Raw genomic sequence first — 22149 nt, forward strand, 5'->3', positions numbered from 1 at the left:
GGGGGGCGGAGCCTTGGAGGCGGGGCTTGTGGTGGGCAGGCCTAGCGTTCCTCCGCTTGGTCCCCAGGCGTTTCCGAGTGTGTGCTGCTGGCCACAGAACTTGAGTCTCCGCGTTTGCGTCTGCAGGGGTGTGTTGCAGGTCCAGTGGGCCCCGCTGATCCCACCCTACTTCAAGTTCAATGTTGCTTTAAAGTCAAAGTTTTGAGTGTGGAGCCACTTATATGAATGCGGAGGTGTTTCCCGGTCAACAACTTCAAAACAGGTTAAATCAAAAACTCTTTTTTGTGAGCATGTCCTGTCTGGGTGAGTCGCTGTAGGCGGTGATTGGATTAGGAACGTCCGCAGCTTCACTAATTTAACCGGTTTTTTGTTGTTTTTCTTTGTTTGTTTGTTTTCTAATGAGAACTAGAATGTGGACACCGAACTCGCCGTTGTGAAATGTGAAATTTCACACTGACAAACACAAAAGGTGGTTTCCATTTCTATTCTCTATCACTGGGAAGCAGAGACTCAACCGCAGGCTCAGTTCCAGAAACTTGACAGGTGAGGATGGAGGGCTTAGTAATTGCTTAAAAAAAAAAAAAAAAAAATTAATGCTTGTGTGTATGTGTATGTAAATATTTCTCCTTTACATTTAATTTATTTCACGTTTCTTGAGACTTATACATTCAAATACCTTTGAGACAAATTCGAATGACATCCTACAACTTGCATGTCATTATTTTCCAGATATATTGTAATTTAACATTTTTCTTTTTCTTTATGTTCAGAATGACCTGTATTTTTATTTGAAAAATGAGGTATTTTAACCTATGTTCTGTTTTCTGTTTCTGAATATTTCATGTCAAGTATGGATAATGAGGCTTGTAAAAAGTGTGCACCTGAGGAGATATGTAGATTATGTTTCTAACCACTGAAAAGTCAATTTTTCATTATTTCCAGATACATTTGATTGGAATATCTATTTTTTCACATGAATATTTAAAAGCATAGTAAAACTGAATTTTCAAATTTCAGTTGTCTCATTTACACCTTTAATAAATTTTAATGCGAAATATGAGTTAAAATTTCCTTTGTAAATTCTGAAGTTCATGCTAGAGGAAATTTGGCATGACTAAATCCCAACTATTCATGCTGCAGAAATTTCTCAAAGATTATGTCCAAAGAAGAACTCTTCTGGTTTCCTCATGACTAATATAAGTTTCTCCAACTTTTAAGTTCTTTTTTTTTTTTTTAACTATTAAATATTTGGACTCAAATGAATTTAAATTCTGGAAGATAACATTCTCTTAGGCAGGGGAACAGTAAAAACTATGGGGTTCATGCCACTGCTTCTCTGGGTCTCTAGGATTGAGATCAGTTAACTTGAACTCACTTCATTCCTCTCAGATCTGTAGGGGAAACGACACAGATTAAAGAGCCGGGACTGCACATGATTTGTAGTCAGGGAATCCAGATATCAGAACGCCTCCCCAGTTTAGTTTTTTCATCGCTCTCTGTCTTTACATAGAAGTCAAGTGACATAGATCTGCCTGTGTAAACTATCCAGCCTCCAATCCACCTCCCCATCAAATTTTCTGTGTTATTTTTACATGGTGTGTGCTTGGGGAGGCTAAAAGTCAACTGAAGTAATTCCTCTTGGGTGCACATGGGATGCATCCTGTTTGGAAGTTCCCTCACTAGAGAATTAGAATTATCTAGAGAGTGTTAACATCCCAACACTCAGGACTCTCGCAATACCCACTAAACTTGTATCTCTCGGAGAAGAACCCAGGCATCTGTATTTTTTAAATCTCATTATATGATTCCAATACGACCCAAAGAGAATCAGTCTAAACGCAGTGCTTATCACACTTCAATATGTGTACGAATCATTTGAGGGACATTTTTTCATATGTATATATTGATGCAGTGGAGCTTGGTTGGGCCTGAGATTCTGTATTTCTAATAAGCTGCAGGTCCAACCAAACTCCTCTTTATTTTCCAGTAAATAAATTTGTGTAATAAAAGTAATTTTTCAAGATCAGCAATATTTAAAAATCAAAGTACCTGTAGAATATATCATATCTGGGAGAATTTTGTTAACGTTGAAAAAATTTTATCTGCAACAAGCTCAACTACTGTATCTACAGGCCCCAATTACCTTGGGCTAAAATTGGTCTATTTCCACTGGAAGGGTCATCTGAGATTCATATTTTAGAGGATGAACCACTGACATGTCCTGTGGTATGTGATAAATCACTCTTGGACATTCCTTTATTGTGGTACTTATTGTATTCTACTATGATGTTGTTTCCCCACCTGACCTCACTTCTGGATGATGAATTCTTTGAGGGTAGAAATCACATCTTATTCTTCTCTGAACATGTATCCCAGAATCTGGCTCAACTCTTGGCATGTAGTAGATATTCAGTAAATGATTGTGGAATAATTGATTAAAATAGAGCTATTTTTCATCCTGTAAGTGTAACATGTTGGTCTAGAAATTTATTGTTACTTTCATTATACACGTCATGTAGTTATGTGTGTAATTTTGTTGCAGTTGACTACTGAGCATTTCCTTTTCAAATCCCAAAGGAGCTTTATAAATATATAACACATTGTTACTCATGTGTAAGAGTCCAAGTCACATTAAGGGTATTTTTCTTTATTGTTTTTATTCTTTGCCAGTAAATCTGGTATTACCTTGATATATTTTTTCCATAAAATTGGAAAACTATAAAACTATAAAAGTTCTTGATATTGTCTTCTTAATTTATTTGAAGCAAGTTCTTTCATACACTCTTCTAGGAAATGTACATGGTTAGTGTTATTTTGAAAGTAGTTTGATGGCTAATGTATTTTGATGAACAATTTGGGAATATCATGATTTATAAGATATTCTTACATGTAGGATTTTACCTTTTGGAGGCATCTGATTAACTCAGTCCCACTAATCTAATTACTACTTGATCCAATCACATTTGATCTAATTATCTCTTGGAACAATATTCACTAATTATTTACCATTCCTAGCATTTAAAAGTATTAATACATGTGTAAAATTTTAAGTATATATTTTATACAAGTAAAAACATTTGTATATTTGTCAATACACTTTCTGTTTTCATTCTGCATCTTGCCTTTTGACTCAAATAATTGTTCCTGAAAAATCTGTCAACACATGTAGCTCTTTTTCATTCAAGTTCATGGAGATTTACTATTTATTTATGCACTAGAGTTTTCTTTTTTAATCCTTTCTCCTGTTGGTTGACATTTGTATAGTTCCAACACTTCCCTTCCAATAGAAGTGTAGCCATGGGTATTTCTGGGCAAATATCCTTGTTAATATGAACAGAAATAAGAAATGGGATTAATGGATCATCATGTTTTCAGGCATTTCCTCACATAGTCCCAGTCCCCTTGATATGATTCAGAAATCTGTGACTATGGTTGCTAAGACCACAAGGATGCTCTTAAAATTTTTACTAGGCTAAAAAGAGACAGGATCCCCTCCCCCAAAACTCCCCTGCAAGCCTGAGAGGGTTCCGTCCTCCAGGGGCTTTAATATTTCAGAGAACTTGACTTTCCAATGGACACCAAGTGGTATGGGGACTTCCAGGATTGGCTGTGTGTTATGTATTTGGTGAACCCTCCTAAACATCTTCATTAAGTCACACTTCAGTCATGACCAGAGGAACTAGTAAATGTTGTATAACAAATACAAAAATTGATCATAAGAATAATAATAACAGTAATAATGATAATGATGACATAAGTAGGTATAATTTTAATAATGAAAATATTAATTGAAGGAGATGGAAATTAGGATACAGATTCTCCTAAGTGTACAACGATGTACAAATACAGGTCCTCAACAGGAAATTTAGAGTCAGTCCTAGAATTGCACCCCAAAATGAGTTCTATGAAGGCAAACACGAGCAGCAGTAAAGAAAGGGAAAACAAGTCACAGGTGAGCATGGTTTACCATGGGGACTTGTGTGTGAACTCTTCCAGGAGGGGAAAACTGGACAGTGGTAGAAAACTCTGGCTTGTGCCCTTCCACAAGACACTCAATAGCTCCCAGTAGTTCAGCCAGAAGGCGGGTCTCTCAAGCTGCTCTGGCTCCTCCATCTTCTGACTCAGAAGCCCTGTCTACTAGAAACTCTAAGGCCCCAATACTCCATCAGCCTCCACCAATTGGCTGCTTTTCTGCCATCTTGTCCTCCAAGGCCCCTAATGGTCTGGGTATCTCAGTTCCCATACTTCCACCTAAGGGTATTGTAGAGTATCATTCACTGTGCTCCTGGGCTATCAAGGTTGAAACATGTCAGGAGGTGAGGGCTAAGATAATGCTGAGGGCTTAATCTACATGGTACACTTGGCTTCTTCGTGGTGGCTGTAACTCTGGCTTCTGCCTTCCTTGCATGACACCAGCCCCATCAGCCAGTCGATAGACTTCTGAAATTTGTTGAGTATATGCTGCGGCCTGGCTCTCATCTACGGTCCTCCTATTACAGCTCCTTAAGTGTGTTGTCCCAGGGTTTGCACATTACTTCTCTGTCCACCAATATCCTTCTCATAATTGGTTTTCTTTTACATCCTGTTGGTTGATTTTCCTTATGGTACTATTTTCTTCATACAAATCTAGGACTCTGACTCTAAACTACACCTAGTCCTGACATTGGTATCTTGTTTACTTTTATCATTAGTAGTAGTGTTAGTGTTAATGGCACTATGACCATCATCTCTATTGTTATTGTAATTTATTGTATCTTTATTATTACATTTATTATTATGGATTTTCTTTTTTGTTTGTTGTTATACAACATTGAATAGAGTTTCCCTCTTTACAAACGGTATCCAATTTACTGGAAACTGTTCCAGAGGTTTTCCCAAAAGAACTGCACACATAATTATGCTCTCTGATTCCAGCTGTATTACTTGGTTCCCTCTTGTAAGATAAGTCTAGTTTATCATTCCAAGGCCCCTCTGGAGGAATGTACCTGCCTTTGCTGTCAGGGGAGACCCTTACAGGGTGCCCTTAGCCTACCTAAGCCTCTAGAAAAATTCACTAGTCCCTTTGAGCACACAACAAACCCTTGTGTTGTCCTGGAAGACACAAGGAGATTGTCCTTGGCCCTATAGGGCCATGAAATTTTTTTTCTAAGTTTACTCAGGGGCCGATATTGCTCTCGGCTTTCTAAAAAAACTGGTTAAAGCATCACCACCTGCCCTAACATCCTCAGTATTTTCTGCTTCAGCTCAGAGCCAGGGAGCCAATGTAATTGAAAACCGAGGTGCAAGGGTAGCAGCCTAGGAATGCCTGACTCTCTGAAAATATTCTAAGTCCCCTCATTGGCCCAAGAAATTCTACTACTGCACTGGAAGGCACAAAAATGTCAACCTGCCTGCCTAGGCAACCACAGATTTTTCTAAGTCCTACAGGAAGCCCTCAATGTGTAAAAACTGACCACAAAAATAATCCATAATGAGAAATGAAGATGAATAATTATTGATAATATACTAATAAAATATTGATAAATACTAATAAAAATTCTAATAATAATAATATATAATAACAAAAATGGTGATCATATTAATGATAAAATTACCACCACTATTAATTATAATAAAAATAAACCTAAGGTAATAGAGTACAGACTTCCTTATGAATGACAAAGTACCGCTATCTGGTCTCCTGGGATGATTAGGAATCAGAGTCTGAGTTCTACACAAAGAAAAAATAAAATAAGGCAGAAAGTAGCAACAGAGAGGAATAGAAAACCAGGAAGGAGGAGGACATGGGTGAATTTGGCAACTCTTGCACAAACCCTGGAGGGGTGTCCTAAAGGACAGAGATGGACTTTGGTCCTGAGCCTTCCCATCACTCCACACCCACCAGATTTCAGAAGTTGCCCCACTACCTTGGGCTCCATACAAGGAGTGCAAGACTCCAGATCCACACTAAGAGTGCACAGAAGCCCCGACTATACCTACATTAAGCCCCAGCATTACCTCAGCCTTCACTGCCTCGATGGCCTTCTGCCAGCTATTTCTCCCGAAACCCTGGAGGTCCAGACGTATTGCTTCTGGATAACTCAGCAGGGGACTATAGATAGATATCATCAACAGTTGTTCCCTGACCAGCAGGGGGCAACACAGGCCAACAGGAGTGGGTCATGGACTTCTGACCAACACAGAACATTCAAGACTTGCTCAGGCTGGAAGGTCACCATCTCCATGTCTTCCAGTGCCAGCATTGGACACCTGAAGGTACTTAGAATATTTCCAGAGGCTCAGGTGGGCCTTGGACACACTCGTGTCTCAAGTATTAACAATGACAGTTTCTGGGCTCTGAGCTGATGTGGAAAATTCTAAGGGGGCACATACTTATGTAGACACTCTGCCCACCTTTCCCAGAAGAGTAAGGGCAGTTTTTATCACCCTGAGGAGAATTAGAAAAACTTGAGATGGCTCTGGCAGTCCAAAGACTCCCACCATGGGTCACCAAGGCCAGAACAAGAGGTTGCTGGAACCTCAAGGGGACTTGCAAAGTTTGAGAGGCTCAGGCAGACCAAGGGCATCCTCCCTCTGGACTTCCTGACATCAAAAGCCATTCCCTGCTTACAGAGGGGTCCCAGGGATACCTTGAATGCCATTCATGACTTGTCTGTGCCTTCAGGAGCAGATCCTGTGCCTCCAAGTTGACTTAGAAAATTTTGTGGTAACTCTGATGGGCCAATGATACCCTCACTGGAACTTATAGGCCAGCAAAGGTGGTTTCTGACTCCTCCAAGGTACTGCTACATTTTTCCAGAGTCTCTGGAAATATAAGGACCCCAGGCAGTAAAGGGAAACATGGGAACAGCTGTGTATATATTCATGTCTGTCATCATATTCAGTATATCAAACTGCCTCTATTCAATGTGTTTAATCACCACAAAAATAATCCAAGATAAAAATGGTAATAAAAATTAATGATGAATAACAACCAAGACTATTGTGATGATGCACAAAATGATATAAATACTAGTAATTTTAATACAGTAATATTAAACTAAGGAGACAGAGATTATAGTACAGATTTCCCTAAGTGAATAACTAGGCATTGATATGGGGTTAGTTTGGAGTCAGAGTCATAGGATTGCATTATGAAACATATTTCATAATTGCAAATGTGAGCAACAGGAGGGAAAAGATCGTTCTCAAGAAAGCATAGTGAGTGCTGGGATCTGAGCATAAATTGCTAGAGGAGAGGAGTATTGGACAGAGGTTGAAAGACTCTGGTCTTGACTGCCACAGGACAATCAGCAGCTTTCAGTAATTCAGCCAGGTAGCTGGTTGGGCAGTGTTCTCTGCAAGGAAGACAGAACTCCAGAGCCATATCCACCTCACACTGCAGGCAGAAGCACTGTCTTCAAGGAACTTTAAGCCCCAGTACTACCTCAGCCCTCATCACCTGACTGCCCTTCTGCCACCTGATCTACCCAAGCCCCTCGGGTTCGGGGGCACCTAGGTTCCATATCTCTGCCTGTTTGTTGGAAGGTACGATCTTATGTGCTCCCTGGCCAGCAGGGGGCAACATAGGCCAGCAGCAGGAGTTCACTGTCCTTGGAAGACAGAATTCTGCTTTTGCTCAGGTGGGCTACCACCCTCCCTGTGCCTTTAGTACAGCTAAATAAAGCCTTCCCTGAAAGCTCAAAAAGACTTAAACCATTTCCAGCACCTCAGGCATCACAAGATGCCTTCTGTGTGCCTCCTATGTCAATAATGGCAGCTCCCGGGGTGTAAAACTTAAAACTGACTAGAAAAATTTGAGGAAGCTCTGGAGGGCCTGAGACACCCTCTCCTGCCATTACAAGTAGAAACCAGTGGTTCTGCCCTCCCTCTCCAGGTGATTTAGAAAAGTTACCTGAGTCTCAGGAGGGTCCCAGATGTTATTCACAGCCATCTAAGCCATCAGAAGTGGTTCCTGGGCCCCAGAAATGACTTAAAAAGTTTTGTGGTGGCTCTGGCAGGGCTGAGATGCCCTCACTTTGACCCGCAGGCTGAGACAAGTGGTTGCTGGGCCCTCAAGGATACTTCCAAGTGTTTGCAGAGGTTGTGCCTGAACAGAGATGCTCTCCCCAAATCTCCCCTGCTGGCCTGAGCTGGTCTCTGCCTCAGGAAGGGACTTGAACATTTAAAGAAACTTGTCAGTTTCTAGTTCAGCTCAAGGGCCCAGGAAGGACTCTTGCCTTCCTGAAAAGGCTGGAGAGAGGTTCTCGCTCACCTGATTCTTTGCATAATTTTCTATCTTTTGGACTCCAGGACTTGATGTTTTCTGAAATAGATGTGTAGGGATAGCTTACAAAGCCCACCTGACCTCTGGAAATGTTCTCTGTTTCTGTGGGTGACACAGAAATGCTGATGCTGTACTGGAAGGCAAGGAGACTGGGGCCTACCAGCCCTGGCTTGACTTGGTCTGAAAGATCTTTCGAGATGGCTCACTCATGTGGCTGTTAACAAGAGGCCTTATTTGGACATTTCTATAGTCTTGCTTGGGTATCTTCGTGAAATGTATGCTGGTTTCACCCAGAGTGAGGGTTCCAATAACACAGGATTGAAGCTGTAACATCTCTTATGACCTAGTCTCAGAACTTATACTCCATCATTTCTGCAATATCCCATTGGTTACACAAGTCAGCCCCCTTCCGTACAGAAGGGAACTGCACTAGCGTATGAGTACTAGGATAGAAGATCATTAAGAGCTATTTTGGAGGCTAGCTACTAGTTGAACTTCGCTTACTAGTCCAGAGCTTAATAAATATTGTTACTGAATACTTAGGCACTCAGATGAAATATATTGGATTACTCATAAACGCCCACTTTATACATGTTGTTATGCCCCTGTAATTCGTAGTCTCAAAACATTTTCCCTCTGTATTGCTGCAGATTCTGGGTTCCGAAGTAAGGCAGTTGGAAGAAAATGCAGGGAGCTGTAGGCAGCTGTGACATAGCTCTATTCCAGCAAGGGCATAGCCCACCTAGCATGGCAATGGTGCCTTTTATACACAGGTTAAACAATAGTGACACACTGCCAGGTAATGGGAGCCCATGCATGTGTACCAGGCACATGGTTACAAAAGGGGAGAAGTGCTGAGTCACTTCCAGTAGGAAGTTAGCTGCTAAGGATGTCGGGAAGAGAACTGACTATAGCCATCTTTCTCTGCCACACCCTCCCTTCTCTATACACAGTTTGGAGCCTCATCTAGCCTCTATTGCTACAATTGCCTTCTTCCACATAGATTGTTCTGTCAATTTAGTTAGTCACAGGCCAATTCCTGAGTATTCTTTATAAAACTAGGACCTAATTTTGCATGGATTATGGTGTGTGCTTCACACCTCTGTGCTGTGAATATGCATGTATGTGAATGTGTGTGTGCATGTGTGCATGTACACACACACACACACACACACACACACACACATACACACAATGTTGTTATCACCCATAAAAGCCAAACATGAGATCTATTCTAAGACAGAGAACTTAGAATACTCTAATGTTAGAGCTAGAAAGAAGCTTAGCGATGATCTAGGTTGATGTTTTCCAATGAGTACTCTAGAATAAATTTTGAAATAACTACCTAGGAAATTCATTTAAAATGCAGATTTCTAGTCTCCACTGCACTTCACCAAACTAATATTTCCTGGAGTGGATCTTAGTGCCTGCATTTTTAAGCAACTTTCCCAGTTGGTTTTATGCACAATAATGAGAGCCCCCAATCTACCTTCAACAGGTTTAGATCTACATAGATGCTACTGAGGTTCAAGGAAGATAGTCTCCTGTTTGCGTCCATGTCTCTGGTTAGTAGCAGGTTTAGAGATTTAGAACTTAAATCCAGACCTGCTGCCTCCAAGTTTAGTGGCATTTCACTGCCCTGCATTTTTATAGTCGATGAGAAGGATTTGAGAATATAGGACAACACAATTCAACTTGCTCCTTAGTTCTAAGGAGCAAAGCAAGGTCCTAGCAAGTAAGAAGCTCACACATTGATGGGGAAGGTAAATGGATGTTTAGCAGACTACCAACCATATGGTAAGCACCATACCATGAGTAGAGCATTGTGGGCATTCAGACCAGGAGTGAGGGGATGATTAATTATTAGCAAGGCTAGTAAAGCCTGGCAAGTATTAACTAACAAAACGTTTAGTCATTAAACTGGCTGGTTTCTCAACATAGTCTGACTCATTGTAACTTAATATAGATAGTTCTTTGTTCATAGACTTTAATCTGTTGCCAAAGTGTTTGTAGCTTATGTTCCCATTTAACAAGGTTTTGTGGTCAAAACTGTGTGCCCACGTCCTCCTAATGAACTGAGTGTCCAACAAAACAAAGATTTGCAGTCTCCTTAGGAAGGCCACTGTGTATACATAGACCTCCTCTGTCCACGAACATCCCTAATGAGGTACAGAAGGGCACTTATTACCCAGACAAAGACATTCCGCTGGTGCTAGAGAGCCGCAGACGGAAGTCTTCTCTGCGTCTTGGAAATGAAGCCAAGCTTTCTCCTTTCTTCAACCATGAGGATTGCTGTCCTCCTCTTTACCATTCTCTTCTTTATGAACCAAGTTATACCAGGTAACAACAACAAAAACTTTATGAAAACCTAGGTAAGAGTAGAGTGCCTGAGACCTTATGGGGATCCAGTACTCAGACCCAAATCCCATTACCAATGCCATAAGAAGGGGTCTCATAGCAAATCTGGAAGACCCATTGGCTGACAGCCCTGTAGCCACCTATCTCAGTTCTCCATAGCCACTCTCAGACTAAATGAAATGGTCTTGAAACCCTTTTTGTTTCATCTCTAAAAATTAATTTAATTGAGCAAGTTTACTAGCAGTTTCTAGATGTAGATAAAAAAAAAAAAAAGGCACATTATCCTACTAAATCTTGGTCTCCAAAACTCTTCTACTTACTTTCAGCAAAAGGTAATTATCCTAGGATACTGGCATAAGAGTTATGCTAAAGCTAGAGGGGCTCAGGCAGAAGCAATTGGTAAGGGGGGTTCTCTTGGAAATGTTTACATTAAATCTAAGAAATCTCCAACCCATTGTACCTCAATTCTGTTGGCCCCCCAGTCTTGACTCTGGCCCTTGATGCTTCATCGCAACCCCTGATTTTTCCTCTTCCTTTTCAACATCTAATCATCTACAGTAGGACTTAAACACAGGAATCATAGATGATACTGTAAGAGAGTGTATCTTCCTGCATTCAGCATGCACACATGGATCACAGGTGTAAGATACCTCGTACAAACAGGTATCTGTGCATGTATCTCCTTGCTTTTACCCAAGAAAGTGACCAGACACCCAAAATAGATCAAGAAATTTCCTAGAACTCTTGGAAGTGTAGATCCAAAGAGGAATAAGCAACTTATTGCTCTATATCAAGTGGAATATCTTCTTATCTTTTCCTGAGAAATCAGGGCCTCAAGTGTTGGGAAGGAGTAAAGTAGTCATAGATATGTAAATGTGGGTGATCCTCTTATGTTTTAAGAAACTCTTGATTGCTATGCTTTATGTTGAAAAAAGGCACTTCCCACAATTTTCAACCAAAAATAAAATAGGAGAAATGCCTATTCCTGGTAAAAATCAAACTGTCCTATCTGTGTTTTAAAGGACTATTTACTGCTAATGGGTAGACAGTACTTCAGGTTTGGAGGGTTGGAGTCAGGAAGGTGCAGCTTGTGAAAGAAATTCCAACTTTGTTTTAGGAGAACTAATCTGGAGGAAGTAGAGGGGAGAGATTGAAGTGGGGAGAGACAGTAGGGGGGAGAACAGTTTTATTTATTGGATATCTGTTATGCATCACTGTGTGCCCTTATTAGGAAGCAGGCATACAAAGAAAGAAAAGATGATATGGCCCTTGACTTCCACGAAGACATAGGCCAGTCACCTTCATTGCTATATAGTCCAGAGAGGAGTCAGCAAGCCCCACCACCCCACCACCAAATAGAGTATTAGTATAGGATGAAGGAGAGGTTTCATAAATGAGAACCATGAGAGAAATAAATCACGACCAAAGGAAAAGCAAAAGCCAAAAACAACATAAGGTTTAAGAGCTTAAGGCACTAAGGCTTAGAGAGACCTGATTGTAGGAGCTGGCTTTGGAAGAAAAATCATGATATCAATTTAGTACCAAGAGTGTTTGAGACTATCTATCCAAGGTTTTCATCTGCCTCTTTTCTTAGTAATGGTCTCTCTGTGTGTACATGTGCATATATATATGACTTTGTATATGTGTGAGGTGTATCTACTACCCCACCCTCTATAAGGGTTTGGAGATGAATGGCTGGTTGATCTAGAACTACTACCGCAGGGCTGGAGTTAAGCTATCCCATCCCACTGTGAAGAGGTGATATGTTAGAAACTCATTGAACACATTATGAATTAACTTGAATGCGCTTCCTCTTTTTTGAAAAAGGAAGAATAAGTATTTTTTAAACAAATGCAAAAATGTTTTTTAACAAAAGGATAGTTATCCTTGTTATATTTAGCAGGAAAGATACAATAGCTACAGATATCATAAAATCATTCATTGACAAGATTCAAAGAGGTATTGATGATTAAGTCTATTTTTCTTATTTTATAAAGGAAAAAATCAAGGCCCTGAAAAGTGAAATCCCTCCAGCAAGGTTAAAGAGTGAGCTTACTATCAGTCAAGTCTTTGTCTCCAGTCCTGACTTTCACTATACAACCCACCCTAAGGTTCCATTAGGCTGTTTCCTTTGAATGACTCTCTGATGACTGCTTAAAGGTGAGGCCATATCTGATTATAGTAACTCAGGAGCACACAAAGCTGGTGACTTCAGAGCCCATCTGATTAGTATTTACTAAGTAATCATCCTTGAGAAACATATGAGTTAGATGGAAGAAAGTAACTTAAAATATGTGTCTGACATCCGTATCTCCAAGAAATGAATACTTTTAACCAGCTTTCAAAACTTTCAAATTTTGAAAACTAATTTATTTTTTTCTGTCTTCATTGCCACTCAACCCAAATAAAAAGAAAGCAGTGTAATAGTTAGAAGAGCAGAGGCAAAAGCATTACTTACAGCCACAATGGAATGCACCAAGATTAGAAAGGAGAGGAGGTAAGATGAGGCCGGAGGGGCAAAAGAAATGGGGCTGAGGACACAAACTTTAGCTTTGGCCTTCTTCACTCCCTTACTAAATCACTATATGATTTTGGGCAAGTTGCTTTTTTCCCCTGTCTTATTTCCTAATCTGTAAAATAACTAATTGGACAAGATCATCTACTATGCTCAGAGTAACTATAATTGTTTCAAAAGCAAATAGGTAGGCATGACAGGGTACCCATAGTATGCAAAATACGAGATGTACCAGAGAGAACTAATAAAAACAATAAAGTAAGAAAAATACCCTTAACATCACTTGGATTCTTACACACGAGTAACAGTGTGTTATATATTTACAAAGCTCCTTTGGGATTTGAAAAGGAAATGCTCAGTAGTCAACTACAACAAAATTATGCAAATAACTACATGACGTGTATAATGACAGTAACAATAAATTCCAGACCAACATGTTTCACTTACAGGATGAAAAATAGCTCTATTTTAACCAATTATTCCACAATCATTTACTGAATATCTACTATAAGCCAAGACTTGAGCCAGGTTCTGGGATACATGTTCAGAGAAGAAAATGATGTGATTTCTGCCCTCAAAGAATTCATCATCCAGAAGTGAAGTCAGATGGAGAAACAACATCATAGTAGAATACAATAAGTACCACAATAAAGGAATGTCCAAGAGTGATTTATCACATACCACAGGACATGCCAGTGGTTCATCCTCTAAAATATGAATCTCAGATGACCCTTCCAGTGGAAATAGGCCAGTTTTAGCTCAAGGTAGTTGGGGCCTGTAGATACAGTAGTTGAGCTTGTTACAGATAAAAGGAAGAGATGTACAGTCCAAGGAATGAAAAACTCAAGGTTCCAGGTGATTTCTACATAGTGCTCAACAATTAGAATGATAATTTATTTTTAAAAAAAATACCCTTTAATTATTTCCCAATTCACATTTTAGGTAAAAACATCATGTTGCATATTTAATTTTCATATCCTTTAGCTAATTGGTTTGTGAACTTGATGAATTAAATTAAATTTAACACATTTGATTTTCAGGTCAATTCAAAAGGCGTTTATTGAATATATATAAATGCCCTATACTGATTTGAAACTATTCAAGAAACGGTTTTTGTGTTCCAGAATAAAAAATCTAGATGTGCTGGTTTCTATACCTCTCTTACTGTTATCAAAGAGCTTAAGAAGCTGTCATGGAAAAGGAACAGTTTGTTACATATAGAGACTACTCTAATTCTATTAAACCACTTTTGGAACTGAGAATCTCAGTGTGTGTGGCCTACCCCCAGCACAGCAATATATTAGGATATAAATCAAATTCTACTCAACGTTTTTAACAGTATATTTGTTTAGTCCTCAAGAAGAACTTTTAATGTATGCAATGGTTTCTGGAGCAGGGTTACAACCTCAAAGACTAGTACCAGAGAGATAAGGAGTGAGTGCAGCATCAGGATGGAAGAAATACTCTCATGGACACACACTATCTGTATATTAAATACATAGGAATAATGTTCCTTTCTCCCAGAAAAATATCCTCTCTAACAATTTCCATGAAGTATATTATCTTTTAGATCTGTATTTCAGTTCTACCTTTGAAAGACACAAGGAGAGAGGGATAGAGAGAGAGAAAAAGAGAGAAAGAGAGAGATTGAGATTTCTCTAAAAAGTTTTTCTTCTGCTCTAGGAAAATCAGCAATACAAGACTGATATTAAATAAAAATGATTGTGCTATCAGTATTAGGAGATAATAAGGAGTAAGAAGAACTGGAATAAGCTAGAGTGTGTTTGCCCTAGAACTTCTAAAGGGACAAGGCTACCCAGGTCTGGCCTTTTGTTACTTCGACGCACCCAATATTGCCAGATTTTTCAAGAATGCCAAAAATCCAACTTTTGTGTGAAAGCAGATTTTTAAGTGTTGGCTTAAGAAATCAAATAACAACAAAAACAAAAACCCATCCAAGATTGTTTCCAGACACTCTCCCCTCTCCGTGTAATTCAATAAAAATTCAGGGAGACTAATAAGTAATTACAATAACCCTCTTTTCTGTGCAGCCAGGGGCAGATTCAAGGAGGTATGTGAGCGTCCAAATGGCTTCTGCCAAGAATTTTGTATCGAAACAGAAATCCAGGCTGGGAGATGTTTAAATGGACGACCGTGCTGCCTGCCCATGGGGAATCACCCACAAATCGATCTTACTACACCCAAGAAGGATTGAAATCTTTTCAAAGTGTTTTGTTTGGATATTTTATTCTCTTGCTCTCTCCTGCTCTCTCATCACTCTGTTTTTTCTCTCACAGTGATTCTCATTGAGCACTCAATAAATAATAAAGCAAAACTAGCAAACACAAAACCTATTTTGCAAATTCATATGCTATAGTTTCACTCTTGCCATTTGGTCGCCATCTTTCTGTCTGGTCCGAGTGAGCTCCTGGTTGAGTGGGGGCACTTTTATCATACCTCTCGTTTATGCCTGGCACAGCCATCTTCCACTCTTCGTCCTGGGAGACTACTGCCCTTTCCCACTGGGAAAATGCACCACTTCATTCCATGCAGCCTTGTGGGGGCTCCCTTCCTGCCAAAGGCAGCACGCAGGAAACCTGAACAAGCAGATTTCCTCATATCAGTCAGACTTCACCAGCAATCTGCATCATTCAGAGAGTAACACCTGGGTGAAAGACAATTTCTTCTATATTCTTTTCAAAGGCAGTGTGCTGGGCCTGCCCACACACTTCTGGCTGAGATGCACAGAGTATCTCTGGTTCCCATCTCTCATTGGATATGGCCATTCAGCTTTTCCTCTCACCCTGGAAGCCATGGTGTTTGCTACCAATGCCTGCTATAACAAATTACCACAGATTTAGTGGCTCAAAGCAAAACAAATATTTTAGAGGATAGTTCTGTAGGGCAGAAGTCTGCCATAAATCTCAATGGATTAAAATCAAGGCATGGGCAGGGCCATGCTCCTTTATGGAGGCTGTTCCCTTCCTCCAAGATCATGACAGCAATGGTGGGCTGCTCCTATTCATCATGAGTGACCAGGGTTAGTCCATCTTTAAAGCCAGCAATGGACTTGACTCTTTCTCACATCTTAACACTCAGAACTCATATCCTGTCTCCTTCTTCTCTTTTTTCGTGTCCTTGTGATTGCATTGGGCCTATCTGATAAGCCAGGATAATCTCCCTATTTTAAGGTGAGATGATTAGCAACTTTAATTTAACCTTCAACTTCAATTCCCCTTTGCCATGTAAGGTGACATATTCACAGGTTTCAGAGATTAAATAAGAATGTCTGTGGCAGGAGGAGGAGTGACATTATTTTACCTATAACAGCCACTGAATGTTTTTCTCACACATCATCATTTTGTTCAACTTAGAGATGGTTTTAGTTGCTTCATGTAAAGAAACTATCGCTGTTAGAGTTTTGCTTGAAAAGTTGTAGAGGTCTCCCCTTAGTCACGAGAAGAGTATATAATCAAGGAATTTTTTTTTTTTCTGTCTCTGGAACTTATTCATCTTCTAACTGAAAGTTTGTGCCTTTTGACCAACATCTTCTCAATTCCTGCCCCACACCCCTAGTAACCATTGTTCTACTCTCTAACTATGAGTTCCACTTCTTTTAGATTCTGCATGTAAATAAGATCATACAGTATTTGTCTTTTGGTATCTGACTTATTTCATTTAGCATAATGTCCTCAAGGTTTATTCATGTTGTTGGAAAGGACAATATTTCCTTTTTTTTTAAAGCTGAATAATATCTATATATTGCATTATGTATCATATATATTTATACGTAATATGTTTATACATAAGGGATGTATAGTTCTAGTTTTAACTTTTTGAGGAAACTTCCATATTGTTTTCCATAATGGTTATCAATTTATATTTTTACCAATAGTGTATGAGGGTTCCCTTTTCTCCACATCCTCACCAACACTTGTTATTTCTTGTCTTTTTAGTAATAGCCATTCTAATGAGTGCGAGGTCATACCTTGGTGTGGTTTTAATTTGCATTTCCCTGATGAATAGTGATGTTGAGCACCTTTTCATATACCTATTGGCCATTTGTACATCTTTTTTGCAAAAATATCTACTCAGGTTCTTTGCCCAATTTTCTTTTCAGATACGTATTTATTGCAAAATGACTACCCCAGGAAGGTTATCTAACACACCTAGTTCACACAGTTACCATTGTGTGTGTGTGTGTGTGTTACAAATTTTTAAGATTTACTCTCAGCAACTTTCAAGCATACAATACAGTATTATCAACTATAGACACCATGCTACAAATTAGAACCCCAGAACTTATTTATCTTATAACTGGAAGTTTCTACCCTTTGACTACCTTCACCTATTCACCCACACCCTGTAGCAACCACCAATCTACTAGTTGTTTCTATGAGTTTGATTTTTTTTAGATTCCATAAATAAGTAAGATCATATGGTATTTGTCTTTTTCTGTCTGACTTATTTCACTTAGCATAATGCTCTCAAGTTTCATCCATGTTGCTGTAAATGGCAGAATTTCCTTCTTTTTCATGGCTAAATAATATTCCACTATATGTATATGTGTATGTGCACGCATAACATATGTATATATTTTCTTTATCCATTTTTTGAGGAACCTCTATACTATTTTACCATAGTGGCTGTACAAATTTACAGTCCCACCATCAGTGCACAGGGTTCCTTTTCTTTTTCTTTTTTTTTTTTTTTTTGGAAAAATGTCTGTTTAGGTTCTTTGCCCATTTTTAAAATTATTTATTTTTTATTATTGCATCGAATGAGTTTCTTATATATTTTGGATGTTAACCCCTTATTAGGTATATCGTTTGCAAATATTTTCTCCCATTCCATAGGTTGCCTTTTCATTTTGTTGATTGTTTCTTTTGCTGTTCAGAGTTTTTTAGTTGGATGTAGTTTTACTTGTTGATTTTTGCTTTTGTGTTTTGTGCCTTTGATGTCACATCCAAAAAACTGTTGTGAAGATCAATGTCAAGGAACTTTCCCCTATGTTTTCTTCTAGGAGTTTTATAGTTTCAGGTCTTACATTTAAGTCTAATCAGTTTTGAGTTGGTTTTTTGTGTAGGATGTAAAAGGGTCCATTTTCATTCTTTTACATGTGGATATCAAGTTTCTCAACACCATTTATTGGAGAAACTGTCCTTTTCCCATTGAGTGTTCTTGTCTTCCTTGCTAAATATTAGTTGACTGTATATGTTTGGGTTTATCCTGGCTCTTGATTCTGTTCTATCAGTCTATGCATCCGTTTTCATGCCAGTAACATACATAACATATTTTGATTATTATAGCTTTGTAATATAGTTTAAAATTAGGACATGTGATGCACCAGTTTTGTTCCTGTTCAAGATTGCTTTGGCTATTTGGGATCTGTTGTGGTTCCATGAAAGTTTTAGGATTTTTTTTTCTATAAAAAAAATCTCACTGGAATTTTGATAGGAATTGCATTAAATTTGTAATAAGGATTGCTTCGTGTAGGATGGATCTTTTAACATTAATTCTTTTGACCCAGGAACATTGGATTTCTTTCCATTTATTTGTGTCTTCTTCAATTTATTTCATCATTATCTTATAGTTTTCAGCATATAAATCTTTAGTTAAATCTATTCCTAAGTATTTTATTTTCATGCTATTGTAAATAATATTGTTTTATTAATTTTTCAGATAGTTTGTTTTTAGTATATAGAAGTGCAACTAAATTTTGTATGTTTATTTTGTATCCTGAAATTTTATTGTATTTGTTTATTAGTTCAACAGTTATTTATGGAGTCTTTAGGCTTTTCTATGTATAAGATCATTTCATCTGCAAACAGACAATTTTTAAAATAGAATTACCATATTATCCAGAAATTCTACTTCTGAGTATTTCTTCAAAAGAAATAAAACCACTAACTAGAAAATATATTTGCATCCTATGTTCGTTACAGCATTATTCTCAATAGCCAAGACATGGAAACAACCTAAGTGCTCATCAATGAATGAGTGTGCAGAGCAGTATTATTCAGCCATTAAAAGAAAAAAGAAGTCCTGCTATTTGCAACAACATGGATGGACTTTGATAGCATTGTGCTATATGAAATAAGTTAAACAGAGAAAGACAAACACTGTATGATCTCACCTACATGTGGAATCCAAAAACATACCTTAATTCATAGATACAGAGGACAGATTTGTGGTCACCAGAAGCAAGAGTGGGGAGTGGGCAAAATGAGTGAGGGAAGTCAAACAGCGCAAACTTCCAGTCATAAAATAAATAAGTCTTGGGGATGTAATGTACAGCATGGTGACTATCGTTAACAATACTGTATTGTAAAAGTGGAAGTTGTTAAGATAGTTAATATTAAAAGTTCTCATCACAAGGAAAAAATTTATAACTATGTATGGTGATGGATATTAATAATTGTGGTAATCACTTCACAATATATACATATTTTGAATCATTATGCTATATATCTAAAACATATAATGTTATATATCAACTGTATCTCAGCAAATTTTTCTTTCTTTTCCAATTAATAAAACAAGAAGACAAATTCAGTAAGCAAATGAAAGACTTGAACAATATTAACAACCAAGTTAATCTAATTAATATTACTTTTAAACTTCACAAAACAACAGCAAAATAAACATTTTTTTTAAGTGTGCACTTAGCAATATACACCATATTCTGGGCCACAAAACAAGTCTTGATAAACATAAAATTATCTAAATCATACAAAGTATCCTCTGTGACTTTCATAGAACTTAACTAGGAATTAACACTCAATATTTGGAAAATTCACATATATTTGGAAATTAAACATTATACTTCTGAATAAAAATTAGTAAGCATTTTCAATTAAATAAAAATGAAAACACAACATATCAAAATGTGTGAAATAAAGCTAATGTAGCATCATGTAGTAAATTTATAGTGTTCAAATTTGTTAAATAAGAACAAATTAAATCTAAACAAGAAAAGGAGATTAATAAAGATAATAAACAGAAAATCAAGAGAGAACAAAAATAAAATCAAAAGCTGGTTATTTGATGATGTGAGTAAAATTTATAAATCTCTTACCACACTCATCTGGGAGGGAGTCAGAGAGAAAACACAAATTACCAATATCAGCAATGAAGAAAGGACATCAGATTCTACAGATATTAGATGGATAACCAGGCATTATTAGGCATAACTTTATGTCCATAAATTCAACAACTTTGATGAAAATGAGCAAAATCTTTTAAAGAGACAAACTATCAAAACTCACTTAAGAAAAGAAATATATAAGAAAGAAGAAAACACACACTGTAGGGATTGGACTGGGGACCAGAGATGTATATAAAAAGATATGAGGGGAATTTTGGAGGTGAGAATTGTTCTAGGTATTAACTGTGGTATGGATTATACAACTATATGCATTTTTCAAAATGTATAGAAATGAACACTAAATTTTAATGAATACAATCAATGTGTGTAAGGGATAGCTTGATAAATCTGACGTAAAACAAAACAAATATTAGCTCTGTTCCTGTCTTCTGCTTTTTCTGATCCCCTTATCTGACTCCTAATAACCTGTATCTTCTTTTCATTAAACATTAATGTCATAATATAATTTATTTATAAGAATTTATTTTACACGTCCTAGAGGGTATTACGCTAAGTGAAATAAGTCAGAGAAAGACAAATACCATGATTTCACTTAAATGTGGAATCTATAAAATAAAATAAATGAACAAACAAAACACAAACAAACATAGATACAGAGAACAAACTGATGTTTGCCAGCTGGGAGAGGGGTTGAGGGACTAGGTGACAAAGGTGATGATATTGAGAAGTACAAATTGGTGGCTACCAAATAGTCACAAGAATGTAAAGTACAGCAGGGGTCCCCAACCCTGGGGCCGCAGACCAATACTGATATGACCTGTTAGGAACCTGGCCACACAGCAGAAGGTGAGCTGTGGCGGCAAGCGAGCAAAGCTTCATCTGCAGCTACTCCCCAGCGCTAGCATCACCATCTCAGCTCCACCTCAGATCATCAGGCATTAGATTCTCATAGGAGCACCGGTCACTGGTGCCAAAAAGATTGGGGACCACTGAAGTACAGCATAGGGAATATAGTCAATAATATTGTAATAACTATGTATGGTGCCAGGTAGGTATTAGACTTGATGGGAGAATTACATTATAAGTTATATAAATGTCTAATCACTATGTTGTACACCTGAAACTAATACTATATTTCAACTGTAACTGAAAAATTTTAAAAATTGCAGGAAAAAAATAATTTGCTATATTTCTCCACCCAGAACATAGACTTCCAGAGTAACCATAGCTTCCTCCCCTATAACTTTCTTGTAACTTTGAGGACTGGCTCAACTATAGGGACAGATAAACCCCGGAGGAGGTCCAGTCATGCAGAAAACCTACACTGTTCTTTCTTAGCCCAAATTATAAAACAACATGCACCGATACTGAAGAGCAGAAAAGTATCCTGTATGGTTCTGCTCCTGATTCATTCATATGGCCCATACTTTTTCCTGGGTTCATTCAAAGTCAGCTGAAATCTGATGACCCTATAGTCAAATCTAAGCCCTAAGAATTGGTCCAAACAGCTAGGGAAATGAAAGAAAACAAAATAAACCCTTAGATGAGGATTTTGATACCATAAACCAGAGTTCTCAACTGGAGACACTTTTGCACCTACACATAACTGGCAATGTCTGGAGACATTTTTGGTTGTGAAAACCAGAAAGGTCATCCTGGCATCTAGTGGGTGGGGGCCAAGGGTGCTACTAAACATCTTGCAATGGACAGGAATGACTTTCAAGACAGAATTATGTGGCACCACATGCCGATAGCGCTAAAGCTTTGACACATGAGAAGAACCAGCAAGGATATATAACTGGCCTGGAGGGCACGTTGCAGTCCTCCTCGGACACCAGTCTCACCTCTAGATCTGAAGAAAGCAGCTACCACTCCATGTCTGTTCTTTGCAATGCTGTGCCT

At 38.2% G+C, this 22149-nt stretch overlaps 2 protein-coding genes across 4 annotated transcripts in view; both read left to right on the forward strand.

The window, feature by feature from the left end:
* Nucleotides 1–81: 81 nt before the first annotated feature.
* Nucleotides 82–15489, forward strand: DEFB108B (defensin beta 108B). 3 transcript variants are annotated; one of them, XR_003047617.1, is made up of 3 exons: nucleotides 82–303; nucleotides 410–543; nucleotides 15191–15489. XR_003047617.1 is itself a non-coding variant. In XM_025050013.1 (2 exons), the coding sequence occupies exons 1-2, from the start codon at nucleotides 10519–10521 to the stop codon at nucleotides 15352–15354; spliced, it is 252 nt and encodes an 83-aa protein (XP_024905781.1). In that variant the 5' UTR covers nucleotides 10122–10518; the 3' UTR covers nucleotides 15355–15489. The 3 variants fall into 3 exon arrangements, 1 of the variants encoding a protein (XP_024905781.1); XR_001517297.2 differs by having other exon boundaries at nucleotides 82–262; XM_025050013.1 differs by lacking the exons at nucleotides 82–303; nucleotides 410–543 and adding an exon at nucleotides 10122–10606.
* The window catches only part of LOC112483349 (beta-defensin 109-like), a gene marked incomplete at its 5' end in the record, with an annotated part of 38134 nt that continues 16422 nt past the window's right edge, over nucleotides 438–22149 (forward strand). Inside the window, one exon of the mRNA XM_025050023.1 lies at nucleotides 438–543. Within this exon, the coding sequence (XP_024905791.1) occupies nucleotides 438–543 (106 nt within the window). The remainder of the gene's footprint in view (nucleotides 544–22149) is intronic.

The sequence above is a fragment of the Pteropus alecto genome, unplaced genomic scaffold, assembly GCF_000325575.1.
Source record: "Pteropus alecto unplaced genomic scaffold, ASM32557v1 scaffold24, whole genome shotgun sequence".
Classification (NCBI taxonomy): Eukaryota; Metazoa; Chordata; class Mammalia; order Chiroptera; family Pteropodidae; genus Pteropus; species Pteropus alecto.